We start from the raw sequence: 26,304 nt of genomic DNA on the forward strand, positions 1-26,304 counted from the left end.
AAAGAAGAGAAAGATAATATTTTCAAATATATCCATACAACCTTCCGTGTTGAGTGTTATAAATGGTGGGTGTGTTGAGGCTAGGTATCAGACACACTAGGGGTGGTCATGGTTCCAGACCATCGGCCTGCCTTTAATATTCTGGCTACACACACACACACACCTGTCTGCCATTAATATTCCGGTGACCCAGAAAGCCATGAGGCGTGGCAGCATCCTTAAAACAGCAGGATGCTAGGACGGGCAGCAGAGGGCAGGGAGATCAATACGGTGTGTGTGTGGCCATTTTCCAATATCATTCAGTGTTGGTCTGTCTGTCTAGGGAAAGTAAGATTACGATGTTGCCGCGATGCTTTCTTCAGATGTGGTGACGCCACCTCGAGGTCCGTCTCTGTGACTTTGTTCTACATGTTCCATGACTCCTCTGAACATTCTACAGGGAAAACTACACATTTATTTTCTTTCTAGTCTGCTGTGGTAGATACGTACTGCTCAGGTCTCCAAGAGTACAACAAAAACATGTTTAGCTGATGTCATTCAGAGGTGCAGGGTGGATTGATGTGCTGAGTCTTAGTACTGCATGTTTAGCTGATGTCATTCAGAGGTGCTGGGTGGATTGATGTGCTCAGTCTTAGTACTGCATGTTTAGCTGATGTCATTCAGAGGTGCAGGGTGGATTGATGTGCTCAGTCTTAGTACTGCATGTTTAGCTGATGTCATTCAGAGGTGCAGGGTGGATTGATGTGCTGAGTCTTAGTACTGCATGTTTAGCTGATGTCATTCAGAGGTGCAGGGTGGATTGATGAGCTCAGTCTTAGTACTGCATGTTTAGCTGATGTCATTCAGAGGTGCAGGGTGGATTGATGTGCTCAGTCTTAGTACTGCATGTTTAGCTGATGTCATTCAGAGGTGCTGGGTGGATTGATGTGCTCAGTCTTAGTACTGCATGTTTAGCTGATGTCATTCAGAGGTGCAGGGTGGATTGATGTGCTCAGTCTTAGTACTGCATGTTTAGCTGATGTCATTCAGAGGTGCTGGGTGGATTGATGTGCTGAGTCTTAGTACTGCATGTTTAGCTGATGTCATTCAGAGGTGCTGGGTGGATTGATGAGCTCAGTCTTAGTACTGCATGTTTAGCTGATGTCATTCAGAGGTGCTGGGTGGATTGATGTGCTGAGTCTTAGTACTGCATGTTTAGCTGATGTCATTCAGAGGTGCTGGGTGGATTGATGTGCTCAGTCTTAGTACTGCATGTTTAGCTGATGTCATTCAGAGGTGCAGGGTGGATTGATGAGCTCAGTCTTAGTACTGCATGTTTAGCTGATGTCATTCAGAGGTGCTGGGTGGATTGATGAGCTCAGTCTTAGTACTGCATGTTTAGCTGATGTCATTCAGAGGTGCTGGGTGGATTGATGAGCTCAGTCTTAGTACTGCATGTTTAGCTGATGTCATTCAGAGGTGCTGGGTGGATTGATGAGCTCAGTCTTAGTACTGCATGTTTAGCTGATGTCATTCAGAGGTGCAGGGTGGATTGATGTGCTCAGTCTTAGTACTGCATGTTTAGCTGATGTCATTCAGAGGTGCTGGGTGGATTGATGTGCTCAGTCTTAGTACTGCATGTTTAGCTGATGTCATTCAGAGGTGCAGGGTGGATTGATGTGCTGAGTCTTAGTACTGCATGTTTAGCTGATGTCATTCAGAGGTGCTGGGTGGATTGATGTGCTGAGTCTTAGTACTGCATGTTTAGCTGATGTCATTCAGAGGTGCAGGGTGGATTGATGTGCTCAGTCTTAGTACTGCATGTTTAGCTGATGTCATTCAGAGGTGCTGGGTGGATTGATGTGCTCAGTCTTAGTACTGCATGTTTAGCTGATGTCATTCAGAGGTGCTGGGTGGATTGATGTGCTCAGTCTTAGTACTGCATGTTTAGCTGATGTCATTCAGAGGTGCTGGGTGGATTGATGAGCTCAGTCTTAGTACTGCATGTTTAGCTGATGTCATTCAGAGGTGCTGGGTGGATTGATGAGCTCAGTCTTAGTACTGCATGTTTAGCTGATGTCATTCAGAGGTGCTGGGTGGATTGATGTGCTGAGTCTTAGTACTGCATGTTTAGCTGATGTCATTCAGAGGTGCTGGGTGGATTGATGTGCTCAGTCTTAGTACTGCATGTTTAGCTGATGTCATTCAGAGGTGCAGGGTGGATTGATGTGCTCAGTCTTAGTACTGCATGTTTAGCTGATGTCATTCAGAGGTGCTGGGTGGATTGATGTGCTGAGTCTTAGTACTGCATGTTTAGCTGATGTCATTCAGAGGTGCTGGGTGGATTGATGTGCTGAGTCTTAGTACTGCATGTTTAGCTGATGTCATTCAGAGGTGCTGGGTGGATTGATGTGCTCAGTCTTAGTACTGCATGTTTAGCTGATGTCATTCAGAGGTGCTGGGTGGATTGATGTGCTCAGTCTTAGTACTGCATGTTTAGCTGATGTCATTCAGAGGTGCTGGGTGGATTGATGAGCTCAGTCTTAGTACTGCATGTTTAGCTGATGTCATTCAGAGGTGCAGGGTGGATTGATGTGCTGAGTCTTAGTACTGCATGTTTAGCTGATGTCATTCAGAGGTGCTGGGTGGATTGATGAGCTCAGTCTTAGTACTGCATGTTTAGCTGATGTCATTCAGAGGTGCAGGGTGGATTGATGTGCTCAGTCTTAGTACTGCATGTTTAGCTGATGTCATTCAGAGGTGCTGGGTGGATTGATGAGCTCAGTCCAGTACTGCATGTTTAGCTGATGTCATTCAGAGGTGCTGGGTGGATTGATGAGCTCAGTCTTAGTACTGCATGTTTAGCTGATGTCATTCAGAGGTGCTGGGTGGATTGATGTGCTCAGTCTTAGTACTGCATGTTTAGCTGATGTCATTCAGAGGTGCTGGGTGGATTGATGTTCTCAGTCTTAGTACTGCATGTTTAGCTGATGTCATTCAGAGGTGCAGGGTGGATTGATGTGCTCAGTCTTAGTACTGCATGTTTAGCTGATGTCATTCAGAGGTGCTGGGTGGATTGATGAGCTCAGTCTTAGTACTGCATGTTTAGCTGATGTCATTCAGAGGTGCAGGGTGGATTGATGTGCTCAGTCTTAGTGCTGCTGCTGCTGCCGCCAAGCACTTACTTTACCTTCTGGCATCTCAACCTTACCTTCTGCTGTGTCCTTTCCGCGAGACAGTTCACAAACCTTCAATACCATGTATATTGTGTGTGTGCGCATGCGATGTGTGTGTATGAGCACGTGTATGCATGCGTGTGTTCACGCAATATGTGCATTCTCTGAGAGAGTGTCTTTCCATCAGTGTACGTGCGTGTTCTCACCAGTGCCCCAGCGGCATAGAGCATGGCCTGGTCAGAGAGAAAATCCTTCTTGGCCGTGTGGTAGCAGCTGTACGCCAGGTCATAGAGCTGAACCAGGAAACAAAGGTCAGCCATCTTCCTGATCTGCAGCTCAGGGGCTTCTGGGGGATAGCTAATGACATCACACAGGACGGAGAGCAAAGGTCAGACAGCTCAGGAGATACCGAGGCAGAGGTGTTAGCAAACTGCCATCCAGAACCATTCTGAAGTTGCCTCACCAAATGGCAGCCTAGTGTTCTCTATTTAGTGTACTACTTTTGACCAGGGCCCATAGGCAGATGGCAAACTTCCATCCAGAACAATTCAATATGCAAACTGTACACTGCTTTGGGTGAAAGCAGCCTAGAGCTAATTTCTGATGAGTTCGAACTCTCTCCATCCTGTCCTTCGGCACCTCTGATCAGACACGTGGACGGTTGAATACATACCGTATGACAGTGTGATCCAAGGCGTGATCTGTTAATAATGAGAGGCCTTTCTTTACAAACACTAGTCAGTAAGCAGTGTGATAGCTTTGGTCTCAGCACTTACTAACTGGACAATCTCCTCGCTAATGGTGATATGATGGTGATGAAGAGGAAGTTGAAGAGGAAGGGGATATACTTACAGGAGGCCAGAAGTGTTCTTCAGTTCAGCGATACTCTTCTCTGGAACTTTCCCTCCTCCAAACCACTTCTTAGTGGCAGAGAAAAGAGAGCGACTCAAGCCTTTCCTGGAGACCAGCTACAGAGGGAGGGATGAAGAGTGGAGGGAGAGGGAAGGAATGAGTTCAGATCATTAGGAGGCCAACGGTCATATCATTGATCATGTCCATCAAAACCTCCCTCCAAGATGTCACAGCTTTTTTGGGGAGTGATATTTGCAGGCAAAAAAGCTTGATTTTTGCATAGCAATCTGTAATAGTTTTGTCCAATTTTTCCTTTTTTTGTAGTGCAGTAACTTGACAGTTTTATGCTGTAATATTGAAGTGTTTTGACAGTTTTATGCAGTTCTTGGTCAAATTTGAAAGTCCTCACATAACATGCAGGGAATTGGAATTAGCGGAAGGACTGATGAATGAATATCTGACAAGAAGTTGATGTGGCAGCAGTCACGGGACAATTACCAATAATCATGTCAATATAAACAACACAGAGTGGCAATATTATATTATCTGGTCACTGAGCCGTCTCCCTACCTGGTCACTGAGCAGTCTCCCTACCTGGTCACTGAGCAGTCTCCCTACCTGGTCACTGAGCAGTCTCCCTACCTGGTCACTGAGCCGTCTCTCTACCTGGTCACTGAGCCGTCTCTCTACCTGGTCACTGAGCCGTCTCTCTACCTGGTCACTGAGCCGTCTCTCTACCTGGTCACTGAGCCGTCTCTCTACCTGGTCACTGAGCCGTCTCTCTACCTGGTCACTGAGCCGTCTCTCTACCTGGTCACTGAGCCGTCTCTCTACCTGGTCACTGAGCCGTCTCTCTACCTGGTCACTGAGCCGTCTCTACCTGGTCATTGAGCAGCTCTCTACCTGGTCACTGAGCCGTCTCTCTACCTGGTCACTGAGCCGTCTCTCTACCTGGTCACTGAGCCGTCTCTCTACCTGGTCACTGAGCCGTCTCTCTACCTGGTCACTGAGCCGTCTCATGGTCATTGTGCGTCTCTCTACCTGGTCACTGAGCCGTCTCATGGTCATTGTGCGTCTCTCTACCTGGTCATTGAGCTGTCTGATGTTCTTCTCTATGTGAGGCAGTAGTCCCCTGAAGGTAAACTCCTGGATGAACAGTCTGATGCGGTCGTGGTCGTTCAGCGTGAGGCACGCCCCATGGCTGGTGGCCGCTGCCACTCCCGTGGCGAGGGGCGGTGGCTTGGTTTCCACGGCGACGGCCCTGAGAGCGTCGAGGCTACCGGGCGTGTCACTGGGTGTATCCAGCTGGAGGGGATGGGTGTTGTCCAGACTGTTGACCAAGACTCCGTCTGATGAACGACACACAATGTCATTGTCAACCATGTGAAGGCGTGTGGCCAGACTGTTGGAGAGTCCGTCGGGGTGAACAACAACAAAACCAAGGACATTGAGCACATGATGGATGTGCGTCAAGAATGTTGGGAAACTCAATTATCAAACAAATCATCAACACCACGCTGTCAACCCGGGAAGGCTTCAGATTGATTAGTAAAGAGTAGATCTGAATTAAATAAGTCAACTGGACTAGTGGTGTCTTTATTTGTTCCATCGGTGTACATGAGTGTTCTCACCATCTTTCAGTGAGAGGAAGGAATCAGATACACAACAGGTGTAAAAGAGGCTTCAACTATACAAATGTTTATTTTACACATTTGAAATATATTTTTCCCAACCACCTTGGAGTTGCTGAGCGCCGAGCTCTTTTTAGCTGAGCCACGAGTACGCGGAGACGCAGTCGGATTGAGGAGTGGCCGACGACATGGAAATCTTCAGCTCCCGAGTAGTGCTAAGTGGCTACGCTCACCTCTCTCGTCCGAGTCGTGTCCATCCGCCTCGGATGTTCCTCCTACGTTGTTCTCTACAGCTGTGTTGTTCATCACTACAGGGGCTGGATCCTCAAACTGATCCTGGAACAGCCATGAGCAAACACAAAAATGTGAGTCATGTTTAATAGGCACGCAATGGAAGAAAATATTCAGAAACAGTCTAAACAGGAAGGTGCTAAGCTGAACCTGTCCAATAATCAACGTTCATTTTATTTTCCCGTTGCAAAACAATGTGTCCTAATGAACCCGACAATGGTACTGTCGGTTGTAAGCTACTGTACATTAGCAAGTAGATACTTGGAACACTTAGTCTGGGCCCCAACTGCACCTGGCTTTGCAGGCTACTCTTGTGAAGGTACTGGCTCCATGGGTCTGGGATCTGTTCGTCTGCTCCCGCTGCAGCCGTACGAGAGTTGACCTTCAACAGGTAACAACCCTGAGCACCATACCTCTGCTTCATATCCTCATACACAGAGTCAGCCCTGTGAGAGGGGGAGAGAGAGAGAGAATTAAGGGAATCCAACTGCTGATGAAGAGCGGCGTCAACACCTTCCTGATTACTGCACGCGCACACAGGGTCAAGGAGAGCCGAGGTCATAGACCTGGCTGTCAGATGGTGTGTGCGTACTTGCATGTCTGCGGTGTTTGCGTCACTACTACCTCACCTCTGTTCGTCTCCCTGGCTCATGTCGTGCAGTAGGACGTAGTACTTGAGTGTGTTGGGGATGAACCACTTGGGGTTGGTGTACTCGCCGCTGTGCTGAATCCTGTGCTGCTCCTGAGACAGCTTGAGGAACTTCTCCACTGGTACAGCCTCACTGGACGAAACCACCAACAGACCTGCGGGGACGGCCGTCAAAGAACCACAACCAGAGAGAGGAGAGGGGGAGGAAACCACGCAGACGGAGAACGAGGGAGGGTAGGGATGGTGAAAACAGAGAGGTAAAGAATACCGTGAGAAAAAGGAGGAGTGAGTGAGTGAAGAGAGAGAACTTGTCTCATCATCATAGTGTTCATTCTACTACGTTGAAGCAGTGAGAAGGATACAGGCGAGGTAGTGGTTGAGGAACTCATGGTCGGAGGCAGGCATGGACTGGAGGAAGCTCTCCCTGTACGCCTCAAACCAGGGAGTCGTGGCTGGAGAGATAGGACAACAAGATGAGAGAGAGAACATTACTCACAACAGGTCTCACCTCCACACAACCCCACCCTGAGAGTGGAGCTGCATAGAGCACCTGTAGCCGACACCGGGGGGGGTCTACACACACCAGGGTCAACCAGCCAGGAGAGGCCATCACAGGTGACACACACACACTAGGGGTAGGCGATATTAAGATAGTCTATCAATGATTGACAGCCATCGTCGAGGAGGACGCGACAGACGACGGTTTAGCCTACTTTAACTTCACTGGCACTGCAGAGTAAAGAAACGGAGTCTTACACAAGTTTAAGCTTATTAAGAAAGTAATGATCCATGCAGGACTGAAAAATGACTAATAACTTATCCTCCTACTAGGCCTATCATAAAAGTCAGTTACGAACAGTAGCTTATTTCCCAAATATTCTAGCTTAAGGCGTTGTCCTAAAGTCGCAGCTCTAACGAGACTGACAATCTATAGCCTAAAGCATAGGCTATTCTCAATCGCAGCTTTATGATATCTAGAATATTCTTTACTTGCTTTATTTGCCTCATAGAATAATAGTAATTACCCAGTTCTGAATGCGGTACACTGCTTCTATCCAGCACATGATGTATAACCTGACTCACTATGGACAGACTGAGGACCAGACAGTGCTCCATCATGCGCAACACAGACACACTAGTTCCATGCTGAAGCTCCACCACCAGAAAGGAATATTTAACCTCTGCCCAGGCTTTAAACATTATCTTTCGCCCAATAGTTGAGTTTGGGGCGGGGGGCTGGCCAATAGGAGGAAATACTATGTAGAGAAATGTTTGATGGGTACATAATCACGATAGGACAAAAGGTCGACGTCGCCCAACACACACACACACACACACACACACACACACACACACACACACACACACACACACACACGCACACACAGCTGAAGGGTCTGATCGCAGAGCTGCAACAAATGATACTGAGAAAAATTTGATGAATTACTGATTAGCCAGATGGGAGTAGGGTTTGTACCACTAGCGGATTCTTCTTTTATCCTAAACCCATTGAGATGCAGAGAGCATCATGCTGCTTGTTCTAGACTACATTTGTCATCAAGAGATTCACCAATTATTGTCCGAATAACAAAAAAATCAGCTGGAATATATAATGTTACCATGGCCAAATGTAGACATACACTACGTAAAGTAACACCTGTGTGTGTGTGTGTGTGTGTGTGTGTGTGTGTGTGTGTGTGTGTGTGTGTGCGTCCGTGCGAACAAAGAATGAGTGCGAAGCGTAGTCTGCATACTGACTCGGGTACTGTCTGAACTTGTCCAATAAGAAGCTCTCATGAGCTTTAAAAATGGTGGCCCTAATGAACACAACCTGGGTACTTCTGCCATCTCTGGTGTGAGTTCTCTGAACAGCTCCTTCGTGATACATCAGACTAGTACTCCCTCTTTCCACATTCATCACAACACAAAGACAGCAGGCTGTGTGTTTGGACACAGGCACAACAGCATTATGAGGACCAACATGTCACCCTCTGGTCCATTTTACAGATGATTAGGCGGTAATACATGTACAGTGGTCATTTTATGGCAGGGAAATCATTCAAAAAAATATCTAAAGCAACCAGTGCTCAGTGCTTTGAAAAATGTAAAGACAAAAGATGACATCTGGTCAAAACAATGTTAGTGTCACTATCCACAAATTTGGTGACAAGTGACAACCCAGAGATACATACACCAACATTGGATTTCATCAAACAAATCGTCTGTTTTCTAACACTTTATGATTGTGTACAAACAGGCTATGTGTCTTCCATCACGAGGACCACCAGTTAGGAACCTACTGATTGAGAGAAAACCAAACAGATCAGGAGTTCTACTTACAGACCGACTATTTGAAATCATTTCCAATACTTAACCTGTGCTTGATTGAGCTTGCCTGGCACAACAGGACCAATAGAAAAGTCCCAAAAGTGCAAACACTGCCTACCTGGCACTCCAGGCAACAAAGTATTTGAAATGACTTCAAATAGTATTTGAACCCAGGTCTGTTTGCTCCTAAATAAAGCCACGGGCTACAAGGGAAACAGTGCGTGAGTGAGTCAGGAGTGAGCAACAGAGAGCTCACTTCAGTTAGTTCAGTGAGTGATCTCAGTAACTGAGAAGCACACGGCAGTCGAGATTCATCTCAGTTTAAAGCTTTCTGTTTTGAATCCATTCCAATTCCCCGTTATCAATTTTTAATTCACTGTTTGAGAGAAACCCCTTTAACTTGGAGTGAGAGTTAATGCCGACGGGAAGTCCGAGTGCCCAGAGATGTGGCTCAGAAAGCAATAGGCCATAGCCAATTAGGGGGCGTATGTATGACTAAGGCACTTTGGGACCTGTATAAATAAAATGTAATTGACAGACCACAGAAGTGAGAGTACAGGAAGTGTTCGGGACATAAACAATTCCCCAACCTGACTTCAAACAGCCTAAGATAGAAAGCATCGTTTCCATTTCCACTGGCTCCTCAAGTCTCAGGACTCTGGAATACGGATATCTTACAACACACCCTATCTAATATCCTGGGATTTAGATATAGGCCTAGGCCAATTATATATAAATAGGAGACAGAAGAACACTGACTAAATCATCCCACTTTACACCCATCCTTTACACACTGCTCAAACAGATAAAGGGATCACTTAAACAACACAATGTAACTCCAAGTCAATCACACTTCTGTGAAATCAAACTGTCCACTTAGGAAGCAACACTGATTGACAATACATTTCACATGCTGTTGTGCAAATGGAATAGACAACCGGTGGAAATTATAGGCATTTAGCAAGACACCCCCAATAAAGGAGTGGTTCAGCAGGTGGGGACCACAGACCACTTCTCAGTTCCTATGCTTCCTGGCTGATGTTTTGGTCACTTTTGAATGCTGGCGGTGCTTTCACTCTAGTGGTAGCATGAGATGGAGTCTACAACCCACACAAGTGGCTCAGGTAGTGCAGCTCATCCAGGATGGCACATCAATGCGAGATGTGGCAAGAAGGTTTGCTGTGTCTGTCAGCGTAGTGTCCAGAGCATGGAGGCGCTACCAGGAGACAAGCCAGTACATCAGAAGACGTGGAGGAGGCCGTAGGAGGGCAACAACCCAGCAGCAGGACCGCTACCTCCGCCTTTGTGCAAGGAGGAGCAGGAGGAGCACTGCCAGAGCCCTGCAAAATGACCTCCAGCAGGCCACAAATGTGCATGTGTCTGCTCAAACGGTCAGAAACAGACTCCATGAGGGTGGTATGAGGGCCCGACGTCCACAGGTGGGGGTTGTGCTTACAGCCCGACACCATTCAGGACGTTTGGCATTTGCCAGAGAACATCACTGGCGCCCTGTGCTCTTCACAGATGAAAGCAGGTTCACACTGAGCACATGACAGACATGACAGAGTCTGGAGACGCCGTGGAGTACGTTCTGCTGCCTAAATTTGATTCCCATCGATAGTGGAATGTGCTGACAACAAAATCACACAAAAATGATGTAAAGAAAAAGGTATTTAATAAGAATATTTAATTCATTCAGATCTAGAATGTGTTATTTTAGTGTTCCCTTTATGTTTGTTGAGCAGTGTATATGAAGAGACTATTTTATGTGTCCAATGTTCTTCCTTTTGGTGTAGGATGCAGGGAAAGATGGTTTCATTATCAAAATGAGCTCGAACTTCCTGAACCCGCATAACAAGACCATTTCTGAGACAACCAGTAGAGAGTACACATACTTATATGGAAAAGTACACAAACATATGCAGGGATGTGATCAGGGCAACGCAGTAAAATCAGGAAATGTTTGATTTTTGCTTATACATTGAAGAAAATGTAAGAATGGCAGGAATTGCTGATTAATCACAAGAAAAAAGAAAAAAAATCACATCCCTGATATAGACATCTGAAGCTGCTACCTTGTGAGAGAGCAGAGAGAATAAGGAGAGATGGTAGAGTTCACTACACGGGTCTGCTACGGAGAGACTAGAGAGGAGAAAAGGACAGTCTGCTACACAGTTAGGAGGGAGGGAGGAACGGAGGGAGGGATAGCTGTAAACGGAGAGAAGAGGGAGGGCCCTCCCCCCATACACCTGTGGGCCAGGTGAGGTGAGGTGAGAGTACAGGTACCTGTGTAGTGCTTGGAGGTGCTGAGTTCCGTTAGTGTGTCCCTCCAGTCACTGTACCAGGGGACGCTAGCTTTAAGAGAGCGATCTGACAGGGGGAGAGAGTCAGGGACTAGCGTTAGCAACATCCCATTACCTGTACAGGAGCTGATGTTCACCACTCATAGATCTACAGTACCAACATCATAGATATACACTATCTCACATAGTAGATTGTAGTTATGACCAATGTGTGTAAAACCAGGGAAGAGCAGCATTATAGGAGACGGAGACTAAGGTCAATCTTACCACCATGGCTCACACTTTAAACCTACAAAGAGGCCCCTCTTAAATTATTTTAAGGCCTATATGGAGTCTACAAACTGCTGTTTTCCCCATGATTGCAAGAATTGTTGTGCATTGACCGCTTGTCAGAATGCATGTTTACAAGGGCTTCCCGCTGCATCGCTGTGCTAGCTGTGCCACTAGAGTCCAGGCTCTGTTACAGCTGGCCGCGACCGGGAGACCCATGGGGCGGCGAACAATTTGCCCAGCGTCGTGCGGGTTAGGGAGGGTTAATACATACATACATACATACATACATACATACATACATACATACATACATACATACATACATACATACATACATACATACATACATACATACATACATACATACATACATATACATACATACATACATACACATACATACATATACATACATACATACATACATACATACATACATACATACATACATACATACATACATACATAAGCACATGCATACATATACATACATACATACATACATACATACATACATACATACATACATACATACATACATACATACATACATACATACATACATACATACATACATACATATACATACATACACATTTTGGCCGGCAGGTATGTCCCTGTCCCATCGCACACTAGCGACTCCTTGTGGCGGGCCGGGTGCAGTGCACGCTGACACGGTCGCCAGGTGCACAGTGTTTCATCCGACACATTGCTTCCGGGTTAAGAGGGCACTGGTGTCAAGAAGCAGTGCGGCTTGGTTGGGGTGTGTTTCGGAGGACGCACCACTCTCGACCATCGCCTCTCCCGAGTCCGTACGGGAATTTCAGCGATAAGACTAACTGCCAACTGGATACCAAGAAATTGTGAAGAAAAAGGGGTAAAAGCTAAAACAAAAAAGGTAAAGCATGTTTCCCTCCCTATGGCACATAACTTGAATGTGCCTCGAGAGGAATACTTGCCTTGCATAGAACACACAAGCTCAGGGCTCAACATTAACCTCTCTTGGATAGGGGGCAATATTTTCATCTCCGGATGAAAAGCGTGCCCAAAGTAAACTGCCTACTACTCAGGCCCAGAAGCTAGGATATGCATATAGAATAGAAAACTCTAAAGTTTCTAAAACTGTTAAAATAATGTCTGTGAGTATAACAGAACTAATATGGCATGCGAAACCCAGAGGACAAACCATCCGGGGGGATGGGGGGTAATGGAGGTCATAGGATTTTCCAATTGTTTTCTATGGGATACCCTGGTTGCAGTTCCTATGGCCACCACAAGATGTCAACAGTTAAGAAATTGTTTGATGTTTTTCTTTTGAGAAACTAAGAAGTAGTCCTATTCATTGTAAGGGTCACAACTGGTGGACTATGCTGTTTTGATTTGCGTGAACTGGAGCGCGCTTCATTGTTTTCATCCGGGATTAGAAACAGTTTATTCAGTCTTTAATTTTATCCATTATTTACGTTTTAGGGTACCGGAGGTTCGATTAGGAACGTTGTTTGAAATGTTTGGACCAAGTTTACCGTGTAGATACTTTTTAGGCATGTTGGGGGAGTTGAAACCGGTGTATTTCTGAATCAAACGTGCCAAATAAAAATGTCCCAAAAATATTTTTGGGCCATAAAGAAGGACATTATTGAACAAAAGGACCATTTGTGATGTTTCTGGAACATTGGAGTGCCAACAGAAGATCTTCAAAGATAAGGCATGAATTATAGCGCCATTTCTGACTTTTGTGGCCCACCTGCCTGGTTGAAATATGATTTTCATGCGTTTGTATGCAGGGTGCTGTCCTCAGATAATCGCATGGTTTGCTTTCGCCGTAAAGCCTTTTTGAAATCTGACACAGTGGCTGGATTAACAAGAAGTTGAGCATTATTTTGATGTATAACACATTTTCAAGAATGTAAAATAAATAAAAAAATAAATAAAAAAATATTTGAATTTGGTATGTTTGAATTTCGCGCTCTGCAAATTTCACCGGATGTTGGGCATGTGGGACGCTACCACCCTACCTGCCCATAAGAAGTTAACGCCTCTCCTTTTGCCCGGGATAAGAATAAAAAATATATTTTAAAAAACTAATTATATATATATAAAACCAATACTCCAATAAGAATTGGAGCAGAGGTCAATATTTGAATAATATTCAAGTAAATTTTCCATGTAGGCCTACATAAATAAAATCGTCTACATGTCAAAGTGTAGGTGACATGCAAATTAGCTACAGCCTCGTGTCGAAAAAGATGCGGACATAACGGAGGTGTCAGAAAATGTAGCCAAACTTCAATGAGCCTTAAATCACTCAACAATATAGCTGAACGCCAGTCATGCTTGACAAAATATAATGAAGGCACGAGGGGATGATGTATATGGCCAATATAGCATGGCGAAGGCTGTTCTTAGGCACGATGCATCGCGGAAAACCTGGACAGAGCCCTTAGCCATGACATATTGGCAATATACCACAACCCCCCCGAGGTGCCTTACTGCTATTAAATTGGTTACCAACGTAATTAGAGCATAAAAGACCAAATGTCTTGTCATACCCGTGGTAAACGGTCTGATATGCCACGGCTGTCAAAAAAAAAAAAAAATCAGCATTCAGGGGTCGAACCACCCAGTTTATAATGAAGGATAATTAACATTAAGGTCTATAAGTTTAATTCTGTCGACATACTCGGGCCATGGTTCGTTAGATTAGATTAAAATGGTCACAAGACCACAGTGAAGGACCATGCATGTTGCACATCACCCACCTTGAACCTGAGCGAAGGCAGTCAGCAAAATGAAACCATTTATTTAAACATAAACTTAGTTCTTTAAAAACTGGATGCTTTTGAAGCACGTCTTACCTGGTTTCAAAGTAGCCTAGCCAAAACACAACCATCAAAATGTTGAGGAAAATATTTTATAAACACTTAACCCTATCAGTCCCAAAAATCGTCTTTTCATTTATCTGCATGTACAGCCCTTATATTTAACCATTTTCATTTCAGGACAACCAGGGTTACAAAAACAAAATAGACATACAGAGCCTTCAGAAAGTATTCACACCCCTTGGCTTTTTTTCACATTTTGTTGTGTTACAACCTTAAAATGTGGATTTTGGCGTCTCTGGCCTACACAAAATACCCCATAATGTCATAGTGGAATTATGATTTTCAAAATGTTTACAAATTCATTAAAAAGCTGAAATGTCAAATCAATAAGTATTCAACCCCTTTGTTATAGCAAGTCTAAATAAGTTCAGGAGTAAAAAAATAAATACAATGCTTTGTTGCAATAGTGTTCAACATGATTTTTGAAGGACTACCGCATCTCTGTACCTCAAATGATGTTTTTTTACACCTTTATTTAACTAGGCAAGTCAGTTAAGAACAAATTCTTATTTACAATGAAGGCCTACTGTGGAACAGTGAGTTAACTGCCGTGTTCAGGGGCAGAATGAGTCATTGTTCTAAACGGACTTGCCTAGTTAAATAAAAAGGTAAATAAAGATTCAACCAAAAACCAGGGCAGTTTTCCAATGCCTCTCAAAGAAGGACACCCATTGGTAGATGGGTAAAATAAAAGGAGACATTTAACATCCCTTTGAGCATGGTAAGTTATGAATTACACTTTGGATAATCATTTTAAATCCACAATTAGAATTCCTCCACAGCCTCAGTGGATCAAGATACTTTTTCTAACCTCTGGATTAAAACCAAATTATGAAGTATTCAATATTATGTATTGAATCACAAAAAAAGCAACTAGTTTACCAATAAAATGGTCTGACGGGGATGTGGACATACTCATATCCCAAAAGAAAGAAATCTCACCAATATTTTTTTTTTTAGAAAGTCACCAAAATGATTTAATATCTTGCGACCACGGAAATGGAAAATACCTGTCTATTTGTGGAAGAATCACCCTGATTAAATCTTTAGTCATATCACAGTTTACCTGTTTGCTTGTGGTTTTGCCTACACCTAGCGAACCAGCTTTTTAAATTATATGAGCAAAAACATATTCAATTTGACATGGAATGGCAAACCAGAAAAACATTTAAAGGGTCTATTTATATCATTCGGAGGGCTGAAATTATTAAATATTAATTCATTAGACCTCTCACTATTTCACTAAAGTAAAATAGTAATGTCTCGCCCCATGTTCAAGAATGGCCTTTCTCCCTTTATTCAGATTACAACCGCTCACTTTCAGTTATTTGAAAACAAAATCTCAAAAATATATATTTTTTTTAAACAAAGCCTTATAAAGTTGGTTGTAATTTCAGTATACACATATGTGAGAATGCTGTTCATTGACTACGTTCAACACCAGTGTCCATAAAGCTCATCACTAAGCTAAGGACCCTGGGACTAAACACCTCCCTCTGCAACTGGATCCTGGACTTCCTGACAGGCCGCCCCCAGGTGGAAAGAGTAGGCTACGTGTCTGCCACGCTGATCCTTAACACTGGGGCACCTCAGGGGTGTGTACTTAGTGTCCTCCTGTATTCCCTGTTCACCCATGGCCAAACAACTCCAACATCATCATTAAGATTGCTGACGACACAACTGTGGTAGGCCGGATCACTGACAACAATTAGATGGCCTACGGGGAGGTGGTCAGAACTGGCAGTGTGGTGCCAGGACAACAACCTCTCCCTCAATGTGAGCAAGACGAAGGAGCTGATCGCGGAATACAGGAAAAGTCAGGCTGAACATGCCCCTAATCTCATCGACGAGGCTGTAGTGGAGCGGGTCGAGAGTTTCAAGTTCCTTGGTGTCCACCAACAAACTATCATGGTCCAAACTAGAGGTCGGCCGATTAATTGGAATGGCCGATTAATTAGGGCGCCGATTTGCCCATTTTTATAGAACGAGGCAGTTGCGCATATATATATATATATATATGGGGTTAACTGCCTCGTTCAGGGGCAGAAAGACAGATTTTCACCTTGTCAGCTCAAAGGATCCATCCTTGCAACCTTACAGTTAACTAGACCAACGCAATAACAACCTGCCTCTCTCTCTCGTTGCACTCCTGTTACGCAAATGCAGTATGCCAAGGTAAGTTGAATATTGAAGACTCATGTTAAAAGGAACCACCAGCTTTCATATGTTCTGAGCAAGGAACTTTTACGTTCTTCTCCAACACTTTGTTTTTGCATTATTTAAACCAAATTGAACATGTTTCATTATCTACTTGAGGCGAAATTGATTTTATTGATGTATTATATTAAAATAAGTGTTAATTCAATATTGTTGTAATTGTCATTATTACAAATACATTTTTTATTTTATTAAATTGGCCGATTAAATCGGTATCGTCTTTTTCGGTCCTCCAATAAATCGGTATCGGTATTGAAAAACCATAAAATCGGTCAACCTCTAGTCCAAACATATCAAGACAGTCATGAAGAGGGCACGACAAAACCTTTTCCCCCTCAGGAGACTGAAAAGATTTGCCATGGGTCCTCAGATCCACAAAAGTTTCTACAGCTGCACCATCGAGAGCATCGTGACCGGTTATATCACAGCCTGGTATAGCAGCTTCTACCCCCAAGCCATAAAACTGCTGAACAATTTATATAATCGCCACCGGACAACTTACATTGACTCCCACCCCTTTTGTACAATGCTGCTACTCTCTGTTTATCATCTATGCATAGTCACTTCACCCCCACCTACATGTACAGATTACCTCAACTAGCCTGTACCCCCGCACACTGACTCTGTACCGGTGCCCCCTGTATATAACCTCATTGTTATTCTGGAAGGAAAACAACCACTCAGGGATTTCACCATGAGGGAAATAGTGACTTTTACATTTACAGAGTTTAATGGATGTGAAAGGAGAAAACTGAGGATGGATCAATATCATTGTCGTTACTCCACAACACTAACCTAATTGACAGTGAAACGGAGGAAGCCTGTACCCGAATACAAAGTGTTATGTTTGGGGCAAATCCAATACAACATTGGTACTCTGTATTCTCTCCATATTTTCAAGCATAGTGGTGGCTGCATCATGTTACAGGTATGCTTGTAGTCGTTAAGGACTAGGTCGTTTTTCAGGATAAAATAAATTTTAAAAAATAGACGGAATAAGCTAAGCACATATTCTAAAGGAAAACCTGGTTCAGTCTGCTTTGCACCAGAAACTGGGAGATGAATTCACTTTTCAGCAGGACAATAACCTAAAACACAAGGCCAAATCTACACTGGAGTTGCTGACCAAGAAGACCGTGAGTGTTCCTTAGTTTCCGAGTTACAGTTGACTTGAATCTACTTGAAAATCTATGGCAAAACCTGAAAATGATTGTCCAGCAATGGTCAACAACCAATTTGACAGAGCTTGATGAATTTAGAAAATAATAAATAGGCAAATGTTGCACAATCCAGGTGTGAAAAGCTCTTAGAGACCCAGAAAGACTTGGTTGTTATCATTGCCAAAGGGGATTCTAACATGTACTCAGGGGTGTTGAATAGTTATGTAATGATTTTATTTTTCACAAATGTTTTAATTTTTCTTCCACCTTGACATTAGAGTATTTTGTGTAGATCGTTGACCAAAAAGGCAATTAAATCCCAACTTGTAACAAAAAGTGGGAAAAGTCTAGGGCTGCGAAAACTTTCTGAAACCACTGCAACTAATCGAATGTACCCCATGTCTTCTCTCCATCACCTCTTTTTTTGCCATTCAATGTTGCTCAGTCCATCTCTTGTCCTCTCTCCTGCTTCAAAAACCCACCCTCGTACCCGCTTCTCGATATACTCACCACTAATATTGAGATCATAGTCACCAGCAGTAATGACATTGGCAACACCACCCTCAGCCGGTTGGCATGTCAACACCACCTCGCTGAGCAGCCGTCGGTGGGCATGGCCAGGGACGCCGGAGGAAGGGACAGAAGGGCGTGTCACCACGTTGTTGACACTGATGCGAAGGTTCTTCACCACCTGCAGCTGGTTGCTGGGGTCCCTCATGTGACCTAAGAGACAGAAAGTGTGTGTTTGAGATTGATTCTATACAGTCGATATAGTCTGTGATCTTGCATCTCAAAATAACGTATGGTATAAAACTGATCCCACATCGAACATGCTGAAACGCATACAATGGCAAGAGAAAGCATGTGAACCCTTTGGAAATACCTGAATTTCTGCATAAATTTGATCCGATCTTCATCTAGGTCACAACGATAGACAAACAGTCTGCAAAAACTAATAAACAATTATTTGTTTTCATGTCTTTATTGAACACACCATGTAAACATTCAGTGCAGGGTGGGAAAAGTGTGTGAGCCAATGGGAATCAATAACTGGTTGACCTTCCTTTGGCAGCAATAGCCTCAACCAAATGTTTTCTGTAGTTTTGGACCAGACCTGCACAATGGTCAGGAGGAATTTTGGACCATTCCTCTTTACAAAACTTTCAGTTCAGCAATATTCTTAGGATGTCTGGTATGAACTGCTCTCTTGATCACAGCATCTCAATTGGGTTGAGGTCAGGACTCTGACTGGGCCACTCCAGAAGGCGTATTTTCTTCTGTTGAAGCCATTCTGTTGTTGATTTACTTCTGTGTTTTGGGTCGTTGTCCTGTTGTGTCACCCAACTTCTGTTGAAGTTCAATTGGCGGACAGATATTTGCAGCAGAATGTAAGGCTGTCTCGATAAACTTGGGAATTCATTTTTCTGTTGCTGATAGCAAGCGGTCCAGGCCCCGAGGCAGTAAAGCAGCCCCAAACCATGATGCTCCCTCCACCATGCTTCAGAGTTACGATGAGGTTGATGTTGCCGTGCCTTTTTCCCTCCACAGTGGTGTGTGTTCCTTCCCATCAACACAACTGTAGTATCATCGGTCCACAGAATATTTTGCCAGTAGCACTGTGAAACATTCAGGTGCACTTTTGCAAACTTCAGACGTGTAGCAATGGGGTTTTTTGGACAGCAGTGGCTTCTTCCGTGGTGTCCTCCCATGAACACCATTCTGGTTTACGTATCGTAGACTCGTCAACAGAGGTGTGCGTGTTCCAGAAATTTCTGTGTCTTTAACTGACACTAAGATTCTTCTTATCCTCATTGAGCACTTTCAATTTTTGACAATTTTGTCTTACCGTGGACTGATGAACATCAAGGCTTTTCTGAGATAATTTTTGTAACACGTACCAATCTTTATGCAAGTAAACAATTCTTAATATTCGGTCTTCTGATATATATTTTGTTCGAGGAATCAGGCAATACTTATTTCCCTCATTAAAATGCAAATCAATTTATAACATTTTTGAGATGCGTTTTTCTGGATTTTTTTGTTGTTATTCTGTCTCTCACTGCTCAAATAAACCTACCATTAAAACTATAGACTGATAATTTCTTTGTCAGTGGGCAAACGTACAAAATCAGCAGAGGATCAAATACTTTTTTCCCCTCACTGTAATTCCAAGAGGTTCACATAATTCCTCTTGCCACTGTATATAGTCAGTCAGATTTTAAACTGTCCAGTTAAAATCTCACTTAGAAAAAGTTAATATTCTGTTAACTCAAACCCAAATAAAGTTATTGACTAGTCTTATACTCGTATGTGGCCAATGCATAATTTGGAGAAACCCCTCCCCCCAAAGAAAAACACTTAAAGTGCCCCACCTAAAACTTGTATATCAAAACAGACATTTCAAAATGCTTGCCATTTCCTCAAAGTATGACATCATACTCCTGAGAAGGATGAGCTGGCCAATCAGCGGTCTAAATGCATGAATATTGTTAATGACCAGTATACACCCCACCATTCTGTTGTTGGGGTACACCCTTTCCAACACAAAATCTGCCTTTTAACATAATTACCCATTTTTGGAAGGAAAACAATTTCACTCATATTGTAAGTAATTACATATATTTCAGACATCTGGAAACACTGGACAAAAAAAAAGGAAGGGGATGCGGTTAGTTTGGTTAATGTCAGTGAAGATGTTTAGGCCTATATATGAAACATAAGAGTCCCTTACATAAACTAACCTATGGACAGAGATCAAATTAAGTGTTAAACAAGACCTAGGGCCTATGGCTAAATACTTTTGACTAACGCTAACATTATCACGGGTGAGGACAACCGGACAACTGCGCATGCACCGAGTCTCACACACGCGCGCCCCCCCCCCAAAAAAAAACACTTATTGGCATTCGCATATATTATATTTGGCTAAATAAAGCTTTGTTCATGTGAGGTTGTAGTAGCAAATGGCCATGTAACTTAGGGTAGTAGTGTTTTCCACAAGAACAGAGCAGAAAGCAAATAGAAAGAGTAGCCAGCCAGTGCCCCCAGCCCAGCGTGGTCCAGGGAGGCAACCGGTGTGATGTTTATTGCAGAAGGAGCTCTACTTGTGGGCAGCCTCTGGTTCATTCTAATGCCTTTATTCTATCTGCAATAGGTATTTCTATTCATAAATAGGAAAACATGTAACATCACAGTGAACATTTCAAAAAGGTATGACATACATTTAAATCGGATTTTCTTGCTGCTTCACATGTGTAGTTACCGGAATAAGAGTCTCGATAGGCACAATGAGGCCAAAACTCCCAAATGTCCCATGGACACTGTTTTTGCCATGTCTAGTTGCCAAGTCTAGTTGTGCTTTAAATAGTCAACTTCTCCATCATTTACAGCCATGCTTAAACCTCCCAGAAGAATCCAAAAGAAAAACAGCATTTCTATAGTTCATATGATACAATGGGTTCTGTCCAAAAAAAAAATCATTGACAATAACCAATAATTAAATTATAATTTGGCGCAGCAGCCTAAGGCACTGCATCTCAGTACAAGAGGCATCACTACAGTGCCTGGTTCGAATCCAGGCTGTATCACATCCGGCCGTGACTGGGAGTCCCATAGGGCGGCGCAAAATTGGCCCAGTGTCGTCCGGGTTTGGCCATCATTGCAAATAAGAATTTGATCTTAACTGACTTGCCTAGTTAAATAAATCCAAATAATCAGTCAACTCTTCAAGCAGCGTGTGAGAAAACTAGACATCACATTCTTGCTTCCTTTGTCCATGTCCCTCCACAACTTGCCTCTACTTGAAAGTGCATTGGAGCCCAAGGGGAGGAACCTTCCCTCTCCCATGTGCTATGAGGAGGTGATGAATGGTGGAAACAAGGGGAGAGAATCTCAATTGCATTTCCTTCATTCCTCACATCCGCTCTCCTTCTCAAAACCCATTGGATAAGAAGGTGAGAGGGGAGGGAACTTATCATTCAATGGGTTTGAGGAGGAGACGAGGAGAGAGGATGCAATGAAACAAAGAATTGCAATTGAGATTCTCCCAAGGACAGACGAAGCAAGTATGACAACTATTCATGTTTTTTGACAGTGCCAGACTGACTGAGCTACTATAATACCCTTACCCTTGGCCTGTCCAGAAACAACCCCTACTGCCCAGAGTCGAGAAACTTGTAAGATCTGAGAGGGATTGATGGGTGGTGACACTGAGCGCGCCACCTTACCCTCTGACAGGCTTGGTGGAATTCAGGCTGCTCAGACAGGTCTGGGTAGCTGAAAACCTGTTGTAAACAGTGAACGGATACACTTGTATGTCTACTATTCATACCCTTGCTTCATTCCAGCTAGTTAGATGTGCAACCAATTACTAACTATAGCTAGGGCATATCTCTAGTCTAGCAATAGAAACTGTTGTTTTCACTGTATAGCATAATTTAATAAGATTAACAATTGTTAGCTAAGATTTATCAGTGAGCTAAACATTTACAGTAAAAGGAGTTCATATTATTCATTCGTCAATACACATCGGGAATGGACAAATATTAATTTCCACAAAGTTTGTTGCCTCAGTGTCTTCAGATATTTTTTGTCATATGTTACTATGGAATACTGAAGTATACTTACAAGCATTTCATAAGTGTCAAAGGCTTTTATTGACAATTACATGAAGTTGATGCAGAGTCAATATTTGCAGTGTTAACCCTTCTTTTTCAAGATCTCTGCAATCCGCCCTGGCATGCTGTCAATTAATTTCTGGGCCACATCCTGACTGATGGCAGCCCATTGTTGCATAATCAATGCTTGGAGGTTGTCAGAATATGTGGGTTTTTGTTTGTCCACCCGCCTCTAGAGGATTGACCACAAGTTCTCAATGGGATTCAAGTCTGGGGAGTTTCCTGGCCATGGACCCAAAATACCGATGTTTTGTTCCCCGAGCCACTTAGTTATCACTTTTGCCTTATGGCAAGGTGCTCCATCATGCTGGAAAAGAGATTGTTCGTCACCAAACTGTTCCTGGGTGGTTGGGAGAAGTTGCTCTCGGAGGATGTGTTGGTACCATTCTTTATTCATGGCTGTTTTCTTAGGCAAATGGTGAGTGAGCCCACAGTCTTGGCTGAGAAGCATCCCCACACATGAATGGTCTCAGGATGCTTTATTGTTGGCATGACACAGGACTGATGGTAGCGCACACCTGGTCTTCTCCGGACAAGCTTATTTCGGGATGCTACAAACAATCAGAAAGGTTCATCAGAGAAAATTACTTTACCCCAGTCCTCAGCAGTCCAATCCCTGTACCTTTTGCAGAATATCAGTCTGTGAATGATGGTTTTCCTGGAGAGAAGTGGCTTCTTTACCGCCCTTCTTGACACACCAGGCCATCCTCAAAAAGTCTTTGCCTCACTGTGCGTGCAGATGCACTCACACATGCCTGCTGCCATTCCTGAGCAAGCTCTGTACTGGTGGTGCCCCGATCCCGCAGCTGAATCAACTTTAGGAGACTTTCCTGGCCCTTGCTGGACTTTCTTCGGCGTCCTGAAGCCTTCTTCACAACAATTGAACCGCTCTCCTTGAAGTTCTTGAAGAGCTGATAAATGGTTGATTTAGGTGCAATCTTAATGGCAGCAATATCCTTGCCTGTGAAGCCCTTTTTGTGCAAAGCAATGATGATGGCACGTGTTTCCTTGCAGGTAACCATGTTTGACAGAGGAAGAACAATGATTCCAAGCACCGCCCTCCATTTGAAACTTCCAGTCTGTTATTCAAACTCAATCAGCATGTCAGAGTCCTCTCCATGCTTGTCCTCGTCAACACTCACACCTGTGCTAATGAGAGAATGACTGACATGATGTCAGCTGGTTCTTTTGTGGCAGGGCTGAAATGCAATGGAAATGTTTTTTTGGAATTCAGTTCATTTGCATGGCAAAGACGGACTTTAGAAATAATTGCAATTCATCTGACCACTCTTCATAACATTCTGGAGTATATGCAAACTGACATCATACAAACTGAGGCAGCAGACTGTGAAACTTAATATTTGTGTCATTCTCAAAACTTTTGGCCACGACTATATGTGAAATTAGGAAGGGAATCGGGACCAAATTATTAGGGTGAGGCAAATGGGCTACTAACAACTTACTACACAACATACACTTAGTATTACTTTCTTAGCTACAGTATAGATATCTCCCTCGCATTATACATATTTTATGCAGAAGCATACAAGACATTTTTGGACTCACGATGTGGAATGTGGCACGACGGTCCTTCGAGGCAAACATGGTCATCAAATTCTGGCATACTCTGAATTTATGGTGCTTTCAAGACAACTGGGAACTCGGAAAAAAACAAAGTAAAATCATGATGACGTCAGTAAGCTTCAGGTCCGAGCTCTAATCAGTTCTCTAATCAGTTCTCTTGAACTCACTCAAATCAGTTCTCATTTGTTTTGAGCGCGGCAGAATTGATTGACACCATGGCCAATGTTGAATGTTAATCCTTTTAAGCTTAGAAGAGAGAGACCCTTATATCCAGACTTGGACCACACATCCACTCTAATGAATAGAAGGCTTGTGTTTGCTTTGCAATTGCTTGCAGTTAGCCACTGATTCCTTCCAAAACACTAATTTTTAGTAGTAGAATGGCGCCGGAAGAAATGGCAGCAGTTTTACGGGCACCTAACCAATTGTGCTACTATGTGGGTTTTTTGCGTTATTTGTAACTTGTTTTATACATAATATTTCTGAAACCGTATTTTACGGGAAAAAAAGAGCTTCTGGATATCAGGACAGCGATCACTCACCTCAGATTAGACTAAGATTATTTATTTTTTTTTCCCCCAACAAGCAGGACCCACGGGATTTACTTCAAACACCCGACAAGGCCAACATGCCCGTCATTTCCAAGATAGACAAACAGGTAGAGAACACAGAGCGGGGTGCCTCGTAAGGAACCACAGACAGCAAGCGGCAAAGCTGCAGTTACCGTCAATATTACGTGCCAACATGCAATCACTGGGCAATAAATTAGACGAGGTAGGATCGCGAATATCCTACCAACGGGACATCAGAAACTAACATCTTATGTTTCACTGAATAGTGGCTGATCGATGACATGGATATTCAGATAGCGGGATATTCGCTGCACCAGTAGGATAGAACAGCACACTCACTCCAGTAAGATGGGGGGGGGGTGGTCTGCACGAAATCTAAGGAAGTCTCTAGATATTGCTCGGCTGAAGAAGAGTATCTTAGAATAAACTGTAGACCAGACTATTTGCCAAGAGAGTTTCTCCATACTTTTCGTGGCTGTTTATTTACCACCACAGAGATGCTAGCACTAAGAATTCACTCAGTCAGCTGTACAAGGAAATAAGCAAACAGGAAACCGCACACCCAGGCGTGGCGCTCCTAGTGGCCGGGGATTTTCATGCAGGGAAACTTAAATCAGTTTTACCTCATTTCTATCAACATGTTAAATGCGCAATCAGAGGGAAAAACAATTATAGATCACCTGTACTCCACACACACATACAAAGCTCTCCCTCGCACTGCATTTGGTAAATCTGACCACAATTCCATCCTCCTGATTCTTGCTTACAAGCAAACATTAAAGCAGAAAGCACCAGTGACTGGGTCTATAGTGGTCAGATGAAGCAGATGCTAAACTACATGACTGTTTTGCTACCACAGACTGGAACATGTTCTGGGATACTTCCGATGGCATTGAGAAGTACACCACATCAGTCACTGGCTTTATCAATAAGTGCATCGAGAACGTCGTTCCCCACAGTGACTATGTACATACCCCAACCAGAAGCCATGGATTACAGGCAACATTCACACTGAGCTAAAGGGTAGAGCTGCCACTTTCAAGGTGCGGGACTCGAACCCAGAGGTTTATAGGAAATCCTACTAAGCCCTCATACAAAACATCAAACAGGCAAAGCACCAAAACAGGGCTAGGAGTGAATCGTACTACACCGGCTCCGACGCTTGTCTTATGTGGCAAACTATTACTGACAACAAGAGGGAAACACAGCTGCGAGCTGCCCAGTGACACGAGCCTACCAGACGAGCTAAATTACTTCTATGCTCACTTCGAGGCAAGCAACACAGAGGCATGCATGAGAGCATCAGCTCTCATGCAGGCCTAAAAGACTACAGACCCCGTAGCACTCACGGCTGTAGCCATGAAGTGCTTTGAAAGGATGGTCATGGCTCACATCAACAACATGACCCCAGAATCCCTAGACCCACTACAATTTGCATACCGCCCAAACAGACCCACAGATGATGCACTCTCTATTGCACTCCACGCTGCCCTTTCCCACCTGGACAAAAGGAACACCTAAGAGAGAATGCTATTCAATGACTACAGCTCAGCATTCAACACCCTCGACCACACTGATCCTCAACACTGAAGCCCCTCAAGGGTGCGTGCTCAGTCCCCTCCTGTACTCCCTGTTCATTCACGACGGTGTGGCCAGGCACAACTCCAAAACCATCATTAAGTTTGCAGACGACAACAGTGGTAGGCATGATCACCAACAACGATGAGACAG

At 43.7% G+C, this 26,304-nt stretch overlaps 1 protein-coding gene and 1 long non-coding RNA gene across 8 annotated transcripts in view; one reads left to right on the top strand and one right to left on the bottom strand.

The window, feature by feature from the left end:
* Positions 1-26,304, bottom strand: part of LOC118358815 (trafficking protein particle complex subunit 8-like) — a 69,813-nt gene that overhangs the window by 39,663 nt on the left and 3,846 nt on the right. For 2 of the 3 annotated variants that reach the window (XM_052480006.1, XM_052480007.1), the window contains exons 2-10: positions 18,252-18,464; positions 11,193-11,276; positions 6,941-7,030; positions 6,559-6,733; positions 6,222-6,375; positions 5,872-5,974; positions 5,091-5,356; positions 4,008-4,123; positions 3,362-3,512 (exon numbers count right to left, since the gene is read on the bottom strand). In XM_052480006.1, the coding sequence (XP_052335966.1) occupies positions 3,362-3,512; positions 4,008-4,123; positions 5,091-5,356; positions 5,872-5,974; positions 6,222-6,375; positions 6,559-6,733; positions 6,941-7,030; positions 11,193-11,276; positions 18,252-18,464 (1,352 nt within the window). The remainder of the gene's footprint in view (positions 1-3,361; positions 3,513-4,007; positions 4,124-5,090; positions 5,357-5,871; positions 5,975-6,221; positions 6,376-6,558; positions 6,734-6,940; positions 7,031-11,192; positions 11,277-18,251; positions 18,465-26,304) is intronic. The other variant, XM_035736735.2, reaches the window with a different exon arrangement.
* LOC127911964 (uncharacterized) lies at positions 795-2,924 on the top strand. Of its 5 annotated transcripts, none has more exons than XR_008079879.1 (6): positions 795-1,580; positions 1,764-2,068; positions 2,130-2,373; positions 2,435-2,556; positions 2,618-2,739; positions 2,800-2,924. It is a non-coding gene; the product is annotated as an uncharacterized LOC127911964 (long non-coding RNA). The 5 variants fall into 5 exon arrangements; XR_008079881.1 differs by adding an exon at positions 1,581-1,702 and having other exon boundaries at positions 795-1,458; positions 1,947-2,068; positions 2,130-2,556; XR_008079877.1 differs by having other exon boundaries at positions 795-1,702; positions 1,947-2,068; positions 2,130-2,556.

Source organism: Oncorhynchus keta, chromosome 26, assembly GCF_023373465.1.
Source record: "Oncorhynchus keta strain PuntledgeMale-10-30-2019 chromosome 26, Oket_V2, whole genome shotgun sequence".
Lineage (NCBI taxonomy): Eukaryota > Metazoa > Chordata > Actinopteri > Salmoniformes > Salmonidae > Oncorhynchus > Oncorhynchus keta.